We start from the raw sequence: 13,407 nt of genomic DNA on the forward strand, positions 1-13,407 counted from the left end.
TTTTATTACTTAATATGTGATAGAACCAGAATAAAGAGGCCTTCAATGCCTTACTGCAGAGTTTATTCTTGATCACAGAGACTGTGGGTAGCCATACTGAATTTTTAGGAGGAAAAATATGAAAGGACACTGTATATTAGGAATTCTGTGTTGTTTCACAGAATTGAAAATCTTGCTTGAGAACAAGCCATCACTTAAGTGTCTGAGGGCAGCCATGGTGGGTTGATGTTTAAATCAGATTTGTGGAGGGCCTGGTGCTTGGAAGCCCATGGATTGGAACGTTGGTACCTTTGTAGCATCAAATAGTCTACTCCTCCAAGTGTTTTAAGTTCGCTGCGTTCCACTGATTTCCTGGCTCCCAGCCTTGTGGTAGAAGAAGAATGAGAGCAAATGGCTGCAGCCTTGTCAGATTTGTTACAGTGAAGCTTTGGACCTGGCTATGGGAACAGAATTAGGGAAACATTGCCTTGCGGATCTCTCAGGAGAGATGGCATGCGAGCAAAAGGAGAAATGAATAGGAACTTGCCAGATGGACGGAATTGGGTGTTGGAAGAGAGGTGGAAGAAAGCAAGAAAAGGCCTTCCACAAAGAAGAGATTACCATTACAAGGTACAAACAAGCATGTGGACATGCTGGGAGCATGTTTATAAAGCTAGTAATTTGGCTTGGGGAGATTGCTCAGCCGGTAAGCCTGCCTGCCTGGGTTTCATTCCCCAGTACCCACATAAGCCAGACGTACAGTGTAGCTCGTGCCTCTGGAGTTCGTTTACAGTAGCAAGAGACCCTGGCACATAGAAACTGACACAAGCACCCTATCACAGATAAATAAAATGATTTTATTTATTTATTTATTTATTTATTTATTTATTTGAGAGCGACAGACACAGAGAGAAAGACAGATAGAGGGGGAGAGAGAGAATGGGCACGCCAGAGCTTCCAGCCTCTGCAAACGAACTCCAGACGCGTGCGCCCCCTTGTGCATCTGGCTAACGTGGGACCTGGGGAACCGAGCCTCGAACTGGGGTCCTTAGGCTTCACAGGCAAGCGCTTAAGCGCTAAGCCATCTCTCCAGCCCTAAAATGATTTTTAAATAAATAAATCAGGTGACGTGTTGCGTGTGGAGAAGATAGAAGAGCAGGAAGTGCCGCGTCTCAAAGGAACTTGCACATCCTGGCAGGGAACTGTGTTCTGTTCAGAGGCGTTCTGAAACAATTAAAGGATTGTAAGTGGGTGCAGGGTGGGCTGGCCTAATGATCCCATGTGTGAGTAGGAGCGGTTTTTGTGATAGCCACGCAGACATACTGGAAGCCGTCCAGACTGCAAACGCTTGGCAGCCTCTTGCAAATGTCCCAGGAAGAGAAAACAAGGTTAGGGGATGAGGATGAGGTCTGGGGCCAGCAGAGGAGGGACCGGTGACAGTGTAGCAGCGCCTCTGAGAAGACAAAGGAACCCACTGCTGACCGAGGCCCTTTGAGGTTGGACCGCAGCAGGTTAAGCGTGGGCAGCACAGGATGGAGAGATGGCTCAGCAGTTAAGGCACTTACCCGCAAAGCCTAACAACAATGGAGACATAGGCCAGCCCAGGGTCAAGGTCATATCCCGAATGACCTAACTTCCTTCTTCTAGGTCCCATCTACTAAGGGTTTCCCCATCTCCCAGTACTGTCACAGCCTGGAAGCCAGACCTTTCCCTTTTTGGGAGGACATCCAGAATTTCAATAAACGATGGCACCAAATTCCATTTCTAGGCAGTATGGCCACATATATTTTAGATGCTGTGTGCATAACATGTTCCTTTGTCATGATTTTCTTATGAATTTATCTGGGTATTATTTTCAGCCCTTGATTGGAACCTTTTTTCTTATTCTTTGTGCTCCTGTGAAATTATCATGTCACAGTTCTTTTTTTTAATTTTTTTTTGTTTATTTTCATTTATTTGAAGGTGACAGAGAGACAAAGAGGCAGATAGAGAGAGAGAGAGAGAGAGAGAGAATGGGCACGCCAGGGCCTCCAGCCACTGCAAACGAACTCCAGACACGTGCGCCCCCTTGTGTATCTGGCTAACATGGGTCCTGGGGAATTAAGCCTCGAACCAGGGTCCTTAGGCCTCACAGGCAAGCGCTTAACTGCTAAGCCATCTCTCCAGCCCATGTCATAGGTCTTTCTGCATCTTGACTCATGCTAACGCGACTGTGTGGTGCCATAGCCCTCTGGTTCTTATTCTTCAGCCTTGTGGAGCACTTATCTCCAGGATTTTAATTTCCCTTCCACCTTAGCCAATGATGGTTTCAATCCTTTCCGCCTCCATTGCTACAGAGTTAAGGTTATTATAGCTACTCAGGCAACTGACTCTGATATTCAGTTATTACATATTTGTTATGGCCTTGGCCTCAAGGAATTTATAATTCACTGGGGAAAAGATTAGACAAGCAATAATGAACATGCATGCTACATGTGATCCTGGAGGAACTGGGTGCCATTGGGACACAAGAAACCTATCTGGGACATCTAGTCCTCCTCTGACTGGGAGGGCCAGGACTGGCCTTTGGGAAAATGCCACGGTCTACCAGGACTGAAAGATGAGCAGCCATTAATTAAGCCGTGGTGTAAGAATATTTCAGATCCTTAGTATAGACTTGTTTTTATTATATTACCTACATATGAATAAACATCAGACTAAATATAAACTTCTTGGACTTTTGTTCATTTATTTATTTATTTATTTGAGAGTGACAGACACAGGGAGAAAGACAGATAGAGTGAGAGAGAGAGAATGGGCGTGCCAGGGCTTCCAGCCTCTGCAAACGAACTCCAGACGCGTGCGCCCCCTTGTGCATCTGGCTAACATGGGACCTGGGGAACCAAGCCTCGAACCGGGATCCTTAGGCTTCACAGGCAAGCGCTTAACCGCTAAGCCATCTCTCCAGCCCACTTCTTGGACTTTTGACATTACCACATCAACTAATGTGTTCGAAACTGCACCACTATAGTTAACTGTCACAGCAGCCCAGTGGGTGTTTATGGTGATCCCCATCTTACAGGTGCCCTAAAAGAGGCACAGAGAACTTTATCTCCTCTCTCCGTAGGTCACAGAGCTAGTGAGTAGAAATGGGCCTCTCTGCCTGGATCTGGAGCCCAGTGCCCCAGTACGTGGCTTGCTGAACATCTACCTAACTCATGACTGCATGACTCATGTTTTGTAGTGGTGGAGTTCCAGTTGCATGTGATTCTGGTGTGGTGACTGAGCTACTGACTCTTGAGAGTTCAGCTTACAATGTAAGAATGAAGGCCTTGGGCTGGGGAGCTGGCTCAGTGGGTGAGGTCCTAAGAAGGCCAGTGACCCATGTAAATAGCTGGGTGTGGCCACACATGTCTGTAACCCCAGTCCTGTAGGGGGTAGAGACCAGAGAATTGCTGGAGCTTGCAAGAACTACAATTCTGATTGCAAAGAGCAATTCCATCTTAAGGAAATATGCAGATAAGTGATAGAGGGGGGATACCTGATGTTCTCCTCTGGCCTCCATAGGCCTATGAGAACATCTGTGCAGTGGATGCACACACACACAGACACACACACACACACACACACACACACACACACACACACACACACACAAATGTGGCCTGAGCAGTGTGCTAAGAGGATCCACAGAGGCTATTCAAATTATGCCACTGTTTGTTCTTACAGAAGGAAATTACCAACCGTAGGCTGAGACAGCGTATGTCTGGTTACACAGATTGGGCAATAGCCATCCTGAATTAACCTTGCTAGCCACATTAGAGTGTTTGGTCTTGCTCAAAAGAAATCACTGAAAATGTCAAATGACAAAGACCAGGTGTAGCAGACAGCTTCAGGTTCACTGAGATAAACTTCCAGACCAGGTATAGTGATGGAGGAAGGGATATTTATTGAAGCTTACAGATCCAGGGGAAGTTCCATAAATGGCAGAAGAAGCTGGCCTGCCTTCACAGGCCCAAGCAGACAGAGAGAAGCACAAGCCTAAAGGTCAAAAGCCACTGCACACTTCAGGAACTCCAGCTAGGCATGCTTTGCATATCTTTAGATTGAAATCTGAAACCTACCATCACACCTTAAGATCCACCCAGTGACACTTCCTCCAGCCAGGTGGCAACAGATGCAAACTACAAACAAATAAACAACTGAATATATTGGGGGACGTCTATTCAAACCACCACATTCTGCCCCTGGCCCCCAAAAGATTTATAACCACACATTGTAAATTGTACTCAGTTCAATTTTAAAGGACCCCACAGTCTTGACCAATTTAAGATAGTAAGCCCTGTAAAATCAAACAAGTTAAATTCTTCCAACATATAAGGGTACAGAGTAAACATTTTCAACTGGTATAATGCATAGCAAGGAGAGACTAAAACAATGCAAACCCAACTACCATCAAACAAACATCAAACTTCTGCAGTTCAAATCCAATACAACCAAAGACTGACAGTCTCCAGATTTTCTAGTTCCACCCCTTCAGTTGGACAGAGTAGCCAGGGAACACTTCCATCTCAGGCCAACAGTGTGCTCTATGGTAGCGCTTGCATAGTCCTGGTATATCCAAAACATCTTGAGGTTTTCATGCAAACCACGGTCCATCTTCCAAAGGCTCTTTCAGCCTATTAGGGCATCATGCCCTGCCTCATGCCACATCTCAGCAGCAGCTCCATGTACAATTCATGACCACTCCTCACATTTTCCAAAGGCTCTTCAAGCCTATCAGGGCATCAGGCCCTACCTCATGCCATGTGTCAGCAGCAACTCCTGGAAGCATGTGCAATTCACGACCACTCCTCGCATTTTTCATGCTTCTGAAACCAACACCAGGTGTGCAGGAAACAGCCATATTCTTAATTCACAGACAAAATAAATCATAACCTTGAAAGGCAGGTTCCTTCTCCAGTCAACTCTTTCCAAAAGTGTTTGCATTTCTATGATAGTCTTTCCTCAGGCATCCTTTCCATGGTAAAGCAATTGGACCATCTTCCTTTAAGATTGCTAATGTGTTTGACAATAGCAGATTCAGTAACCTAAAATCAGTCTCTGTGCCAGTAATTTTAACTTGTTTGAGGTTTTCCAGCTTAAAATCTTAAATCTCTCAGTCTAATATCTTTAGCCAAGCACATCAGTCCATTACAAATTTAACCTTGATCAAACTCTCTGGGCCTCAGAGGAAGAACAGAGCCAGCCCTTATGCCAGTAGCCCAGTTCCAACAAAGTCCTCTATAGTCTTTCCTTCTCCCCAGAAAGCTTATAAGCCAAGCCTCGAAGTTCAACACTGCCTGCACTTAGCATTTTCAAACTCTCATCAGAATAGTCCATAAAAGTTGGCTTACCACTCCAGAAGTCATCTTCAGTTGCAAGCACCAAGTCCATGCCTATTCCTCCAAAACAAAGGTTCCAAAAGATCAATATCCACATGGTCATGTTTATCTCAGTCCACTCCTCAGTACCAAATTCTATAGCAGACAGCTTCAGGTTCACTGAGATAAACTTCCAGACCAGGTATAGTGATGGAGGAAGGGATATTTATTGAAGCTTACAGACCAAGGGGAAGTTCCATAAATGGCAGAAGAAGCTGGCCTGCCTTCACAGGCCCAAGCAGACAGAGAGAAGCACAAACCTAAAGGTCAAAAGCCACAGCACACTTCAGGAAATCTAGCTAGGCACACTTTGCATATCTTTAGATTGAAATCTGAAACCCACCATCACACCTTAAGATCCACCCAGTGACATGCCTCCAGCCAGGTGGCAGCAGATGCAAACTACAAACAAATAAACAACTGAATATATTGGGGGCCATCTATTCTCTTCAAACCACCACACCAGGTTTCATTGTTGTCAACTATACTCAAAAGTCTTTAATTTTGGGATTAAATAATAAACTGACATAGATAAAATTCATAAGATTTGATTTTTTGTTTTGTTTTGTTTTGTTTTTCGAGGTCGGGTTTCACTCTAGCCCGGGCTGACCTGGAATATACTCACAGCAATCCTCCTACCTCTGCCTCTGGGATTAAAAGTATGCACTACCATGCCTGGCTTTTTTTTTTGATTTTTTTAAAAATTTGGGCACAATATAGGTAAGATATAAAGTTATTCTATTCTAAATTTAGGAAATGTTTTTGTCTTGCCCATTCAGTGGGCAAAACTCAACCAACCTCACTTGCTTGAGGAGTTGTGAAATACAGAGTGCAAAGGATGAGAAGAGAACAAGAATGCTAGCCAGTTATAGCTCATCTTCAGCTCCTAAGAAATAGCACACCCACTTTTTATTATTTCTTTTTATTGACAACTTCCATAAGTATAAACAATTTCCCATGGTAATTCCCTCTCTCCCTCCCTTCACTTACCCCTTTGAAACTCTACTCTCCATCATATCCCCTCCCCCTCTCAATCAGTCTCATTTTATTTTGATGTCATGATCTTTTCCTCTTCCTATTATGATGTTCTGGTGTGTGTAGTGTCAGGCACTGTGAGGTCATGGATAGCCAAGCCGTTTTGTTGGTGGGGAGCATGTTTTAAGGAGTTCTATTCTTCCTTTGGCTCTTACATTCTTTCCGCCACCTCTTCCGCAATGGACCCTGAGCCTTAGAAGGTGTGATTGAGATATTTCAGTGCTGAGCACTCCTCTGTCACTTCTTCTCAGCACCATGGTGCCTTCTGAGTCATCCCAAGGTCAAATATAAGGCTTTCAGTGTCCACTGTTGAGTATCTTCACTGGTGATTGAACTGCATGCAGCATGGCTTTTTCCAGCTTTCTGTTAGCTGGTCTACATGGAGGAGGTTTTCAGCTCAGCTCTAGCAGGGTTTTTCAGTGGGCCTTGCAGCCCAAGTATGTGGGGTCTTCAGTAATGGGGTCTTACCATCTATTTCTCATGGGAAGCCAAGGACCTCAGCAATGGCCTGTAATGTTTTTGGGGCATCAGGGACCTCCCTGGTCAATAACTCACTGGAAGGTATCCTATCTCTGGCACTGAAAATTTTCTAGTAACAGTCTATGGATCCTGTGTGTTTCATTATCCAAAAAGTAGGTTTCCATGTGACTTATTTGTATCCTCTTAGATTTTGATTAGCCCTCCTTCCACCTTTCCTTTACTCAGTCTCTTTCCCTGACCTCATTTAGGCCTTTTCACCCCCATTAATCTGTTCTTCCACTTACATATATACAACACCATCCTATTAAGTCCCCACCTCCCTTTCTCTTCCCTTTATATCTCCTTTCTAGCTACTGAGTTGTCTTCTTGCTCACACAGAAGTCCAAACCTTTGTAGCTAGGATCCACATATGAGAGAGAACATGTGACGTTTGGGTTTCTGGGTTACCTGGGTTACCTCAGTTAGTATAATCCTTTCCAGATCCATCCATTTTCCTGCAAACTTCATAACTTCTTTGCTTAAGAAAGCACAATCTGATCAGAGCATCAAAACTCAGACTGCTAGCTACCAATTAAGTTAATAATAATCGCAAGGGCAATGATGCTGCTAATGTAAAGGCTTCCCATGTGCCAGATGCTCTGTAACACTGTGCATTATCCCAGCAAACCCTCATAGTTGCTCTGTGATCCAGACACCCTGACTATCTTTATGTTCTTGATACAGACGCCGTTACGTACTTGCCAAGGACTGAGTAGCTAGCGAGTAGTAAAACTAAGACTCTGACTGAAAGTTTCTGATCCTGTCACCTTAATCACAGGCTTTTTGTTTTTGTCTGTCTTTCTTTCTTCCTTCCTTCCTTCCTTCCTTCCTTCCTTCCTTCCTTCCTTCCTTCCTCCCTCCCTCCCTCCCTCCCTCCCTCCCTCCCTCCCTCCCTCCCTCCCTCCCTCCCTTCCTTCCTTCCTTTCTTTCTTTCTTTTTTTTGCCACAGGACTTAAAGGGAAGGCTCTAGCAACATTGGCAATAGAAAGGGGTGGCTTTGTCTCCTGACTTGCCATAAGAACAGTCTTTCAGACCTCATTTATTCTGAAATGGCTGGGTAGGAGATGCCAGCTAACTGCTAAATTAGAAATAGCTAAATACAAATGGCTTCCATTAATTTTATGACTTGTCAAATAAATGTAGCAGTTTAACTGGAATTGGTCTCCTCTTTCTTATGACTTATGCATTGTTAACTTGGGCTTATTTGACACCTTTATTCTCAATGCCCTGAGGAAGGAAGAGTGATGCCTATTTGACTAACAAACCCAAGTCCTAATTTGCATTCTGAAGGTTTCAAAATCTTTCTTCTATATGCAGTCTTGTCTTATCACAATAAAAGGGTAGGTGTATTTTGAAATATTTGAATCCTTTCATGCATGATTCAGAATTCTGAATTCTGCCTTTCTTTTATTTCCAGATATTCATTTGGCTACTTGAATCATACTGTAATATTCAAATTGAAATGCTTCTATAAATTTTGAGTATACACTAATATGTTTTCAAACGTATATGTAAATTGGGAGTTTTTATTAACTGTGGAATAAAAAATAATATATCAAACCACTTTTGCTAGATATTTTAGAGTAGTGCAATCTCTTAGTTTCTATAAGTAACAGTGAAAAATGAAGTAATTATTTTATAAGAATATGATAAATTATCTAAAGGTTAAAAGCATTGGTAATGAGCTTATGGAGTGTATTATGCAAATGCTATTGTTAAAATGCCACTTATACTTTCTGTTTTTACCCAGCTGTTTTCTTATAAACTTTGAAGCTATTTTCTCTCATTCATTTACTTGCACAGTCTTAAAGATATTTGTTTCATCTATCATTATAAAACCTATTGTGTTTTTATGTGTATATACACATATGTGTACATGTGTATATATTTACAAAATATACTGTGTGCATGTTATCTATCTTTATCAAATTGGGTATATATACGTGTGTGTATATATGTATGTATTCATGTATACATTTAAAGAATGAGAATGACTGAAAGAAATTAGAAGAAATCTAGTTTTGATTTCAGGCACATTTCTTTAGGAGCTTAAAACTATAATTAAAAGTATTCCATATGTTTTCTTCTTCCAAAAGTCCAGAAGCATTTATTTAATTGTACATTTTTGCTCTAACTCCCCAAACAAATCAGACTATTAGGTAATAATTCCATTAGCTTGAAGTTCCATTTAGTAAGAAGGTTTTATAGTATGTTTTTTATTTTAAAAAATACTATGCTTCTATTAAATCAAGATGAACAGTATAAAAAAATGGCATGAACAGAAAATCTTCCCTCCCATTCCCTGATAGCCTTTCCTTCTGTGAGCTGCAAGATCATCGTTGATGCAATTGCTTTTTAGCCTTTGGGTGGGGCTGGGGGAGGGGTGGTGGTCAATAATGAGAGAGGCAATTAGAAGCAGTTCTCCTCCACATGACGCTGCCTGGAAGGATGGAAAATTGCATCTTCTGGTGGATGCCAGCTATTATAGACATGGGGCTGGAAAGGCCCATATATAGGAAGGAAAACTAACACAGAAAATGGAACAAAACCCCCAGAAAATAGGAAGAAGTTATAGAAAGAGGAAATGTGGTTTATTGCTGACACTTGGATTTTGCAAAACACAGAATACTATGAAATATCTGTGGATCTGTTTATACTTTCACACATTCATACATGTAATAAATAACTTTTGAGGTGGCAAATTTCTCATACCCAAAGCTTAACACATTTAAATCACATGTGGTTTCTTATGAAGCATGAATTCTGAAAATGATCCACCTTGTGCCAGAGAATAAAGTTGGGTAATTAATACTGCAGGGTATCAATAGATATGGTTTCATGCTTGCTTGTATAGAGGACTTTTAAAATATGAAATGTATTATTTGGTTAAAATGAAAAGTTAGGAGAAATGGTTTTTGACATTATTAATTCTTTTTTTTTTAATTTTTTTGTTTACATTTATTTATTTATTTGAGAGTGACCGAGAGAGAGAGAGAGAGAGAGAGAGAGATTGAGAATGGGCGTGCCAGGGCTTCCAGCCACTGTAAACAAACTCCAGATGCATGCGCCCCCTTGTGCATCTGGCTAACGTGGGTCCTGGGGAACCGAGCCTCGAACCAGGGTCCTTAGGCTTCACAGGCAAGCGCTTAACCGCTAAGCCATCTCTCCAGCCCCGACATTATTAATTCTTATGAATACCCAAGACCCACTCTGCAATGGAGTGTGCTGTTTGCTGTGAAATACATTTCAACACATGACTTTGAGTCCTCATGCAGGAGAGGTGGTGGGGAAGAGGAAAAGTGTTTAATTCTGAAGGCAAAACGTGCTGCCAACAGAGCCTGCCTGCCCTTATGGGATAATCCTGAGGACTGGGTTATGGTGGGGGTCCTTTCTACATCCCTTATGTCATACTGTTAGGGAAAACATGCTAGACTTATGAAATACATGAAAAATAATATTTGTTACTTCTGTGTTTGTGTCACTGGCATAGTAATGTGGGCTAATGTATATCAGAAGAATCTATTAGAAAGATAAACATTTACCTGCAAAAGGTAAATAGTTATTGTTCTCCTTCCAAATTTTATTTTTTTGTTTTTTGAGGTAGGGTCTCACTCTAGCTGAGGCTGACCTGGAATTCACTATGTAGTCTCAGGGTGGCCTCAAACTCATGGTGATCCTCCTAGCTCTTCCTCCTGAGTGCTGGAATTAAAGGCATGTGCCACCACACCCGGCCCAAATTTTATTTTTAATAATACAGCCGTTACTAACTCTTAATAATGTGCCTGGCACATGGAAGTCAATAATAAGTATTTGTTTAGAAATCAAGGGATAAAGCAGGCTTGGGTGTTGTTTTGTTCATCACCATTGTCTGGCACTTAGCCTAGGATCTTACGTTTAGAAAGAGTCGAATAGATGGATGAGTGAGTGAATAAATGAAGTGAACTACCACAAAACTGAAAGAAACGAGGGAAATAAAATTTTAAGACACTGTTTATATGAAACAGGTTTTCTTAAAAATATTCTAAGGTTGTGGGCTTTTAATTAATTCTGGTCTAGATCTAGGATAATATTTAAAGGTAGGAAACGATTGTATAATTATTTATTGAAAGGAAAAATCAAAAGTTACTTCAGTCAAGGGGTTCAGTGGAAGGGGATGGGGGAGGGGCAATGAATGGAGGTTATAGGAAGGGATTACAATGAAGGTAATCAATACACCTATGAAAATTGTCCACAAAAACACTGTAAGAAACTTACTTCTAGGAAAGTTCCCTTTGAGAGTTTTCATCAGAGAACTTGCAGTTCTCTGTGTGTATCTTGGGTTCTGTTTATCGTGAGCTGTTATTTTTTTTCCTTCTCAGGTGTGGAATCCATAGCATGTTTCCCTTACATTTAGCTGCCCTAAATGCTCACTCTGACTGCTGCAGAAAGTTGTTGTCATCAGGTAAGTAGATGTGCTCCAGAGATGAGCTGGGTGTGTCCTGTCCATGAGTCCCATGGCTTCAGGTGTCTGGTCCCCGTGGCTGTCACTGCCTGTCTTGGCAGAATGAGCTGGTTCTCCCAGCAGTCCTGGACTCATAGCTGTCTGAATGCCAGCACTGCTTCTGTGATCAAGGACGGAAAAGAAAGAGAGAGAGAGAGAGAGAGAGAGAGAAAGAGAGAGAAGCATGGCCAGAGCTTAAAGGAACTTTAAGTCTCAAAAAGACAAAACAAATCTTTGAGGCTTTACATGGTGGCTTAACATTTAATACATTTCAGTAAAGGAAAAAGGCCCAATCCCCTACATTTTAGTGGTAGAAAATACCATGTTACCATCCAATTCCCTGGGCATTGAAAAATCACTAAGGCTAGGACGGGTGTTGTGGTGCATGCCTTTAATCCCAGCACTTGGGAGGCTGAGGTAGGAGGATTGCTGTGAACTCGAGGCCACCCTGAGTTAATTCAGGTCAGCCTGGGCTAGAGTGATCCCCTACCTCGAAAAAAAAAAAATTACTAAGGCTGATCCCCCTTCCAACCAGGTTGAATTTTTGTATTTTTAATGTCTGGTTGTTTGCACCCAAGAAATTCTTTCTTGTTTGGAGCTTTACTGATCTTTCTTATCACTGCTTCTACAAGCCTCCATGTGTTAAGAAGTTTCTGTGCTTTTCCAGGTAGTGGAGGCCTGTGAGGCAGAGATTGTGTGTGACTTAATTCCTTGGTTGCCCCAGAGGCATATTTCTTTCTCTAAGTCCTTTACCTATGGCTGACTGTGCTCTCACTGCTTTGGGAATGTATAAAAATAATCCCTGCACCAAAGCATGATTCCCAAATCTTAGAGCAGCAGGAAGATTGAAATATACTTTAAAAAAATTATCTATTCTTGTCTGTGAGACTCCTCCTCTTGACTTCCAGGTTTTCTCATGTGTTCTGTCTGCTTGTCTATTACCCTACTTATTGCAAATTAGTTTCATAAATTTCTGTCCTGGGATTAAAAAATGGGGCTGTGGTTCACCCATAGCTGAATGTGAAAATAAATCCTCCTTGACTTCATGGTGCTTCCTATAAAATTGCCAAGCTTGAGCAGTTGCCCTTTGTTTCCATGACAACTTCTTTCTGACTACAATATGCTTGCCTTCTGGTCTTCCTACTAACTGATTTTTCTGTCTCTGCAATGTTTCTTGTGGTTTTAACTAGGACAAAAGTATAGCATAGTATCCTTGTTTAGTAATGAGCACGTGCTGTCTGCAGGCTTTGAAATAGACACCCCAGATAACTTTGGAAGAACATGCCTTCACGCTGCTGCTGCGGGAGGGTGAGTACCCGGCTCTGCACTCACGCCATGCCTTAATTACTTAGTGCGTCTTAATTGACATACGTTGTCTGGGAACCAAAGGCAATTTGCTTAGTAAATGGGGTGAATCATTTCGACCAGATACCAGCTAGCACTAGTTCCATTTTCATGTTACGTGTGTTTTATTCTCCCAAAGAAAATTCACCTACCTCCTGTAGCAAATAGGGCTTTTGTTGTTTTCTTCTCTCTCTCACGCTCACAAAATTCAGGCCACTGGTTATATTTCTACTTGGTATTCCCTCCACTAAAAGAAATTAATTTGAAATTTATTCTTGAGCTTTCCCCCTCTTTTTTTTTTTTTTTTTTTTTTGTTGCCAGTTAGTGAATGGTGATTTAGGACTGGATTGATTCATGTTCGTTTATAGACATTTTTATTTTTATTTAAAACTGATTTAAAATCTTTATGATGATTGAGTGTGAACAAAAGTCAAAGAAATATAAAGGATAGGCAAGAAGTTGACTTAATGTTTGCCTTTTTTTTTCTTGAGTAGCAAAGAGTATTTTTTCATTAGCTTATCTTTTGCTTATCAATAGTTAGTTACATCCAAACTCTGGTTATTGCTGTATGACCACATAGTGACCAAACATGGTGTCTCTTGGATGACCTTGCCCAGGTGAGGTTTTGGGTTTTAGTCAGTTTCCTAG

At 41.7% G+C, this 13,407-nt stretch overlaps 1 protein-coding gene across 11 annotated transcripts in view; it reads left to right on the plus strand.

The window, feature by feature from the left end:
* Positions 1–13,407, plus strand: part of Ankrd44 (ankyrin repeat domain 44) — a 340,447-nt gene that overhangs the window by 232,217 nt on the left and 94,823 nt on the right. For 8 of the 11 annotated variants that reach the window (XM_045147141.1, XM_045147142.1, XM_045147139.1 and 5 more), the window contains exons 11-12: positions 11,294–11,376; positions 12,606–12,723. In XM_045147141.1, the coding sequence (XP_045003076.1) occupies positions 11,294–11,376; positions 12,606–12,723 (201 nt within the window). The remainder of the gene's footprint in view (positions 1–11,293; positions 11,377–12,605; positions 12,724–13,407) is intronic. The other 3 variants (XM_045147140.1, XM_045147148.1, XM_045147150.1) reach the window with 1 other exon arrangement.

Source organism: Jaculus jaculus, chromosome 4 (assembly GCF_020740685.1).
Source record: "Jaculus jaculus isolate mJacJac1 chromosome 4, mJacJac1.mat.Y.cur, whole genome shotgun sequence".
NCBI classification, from domain to species: Eukaryota; Metazoa; Chordata; class Mammalia; order Rodentia; family Dipodidae; genus Jaculus; species Jaculus jaculus.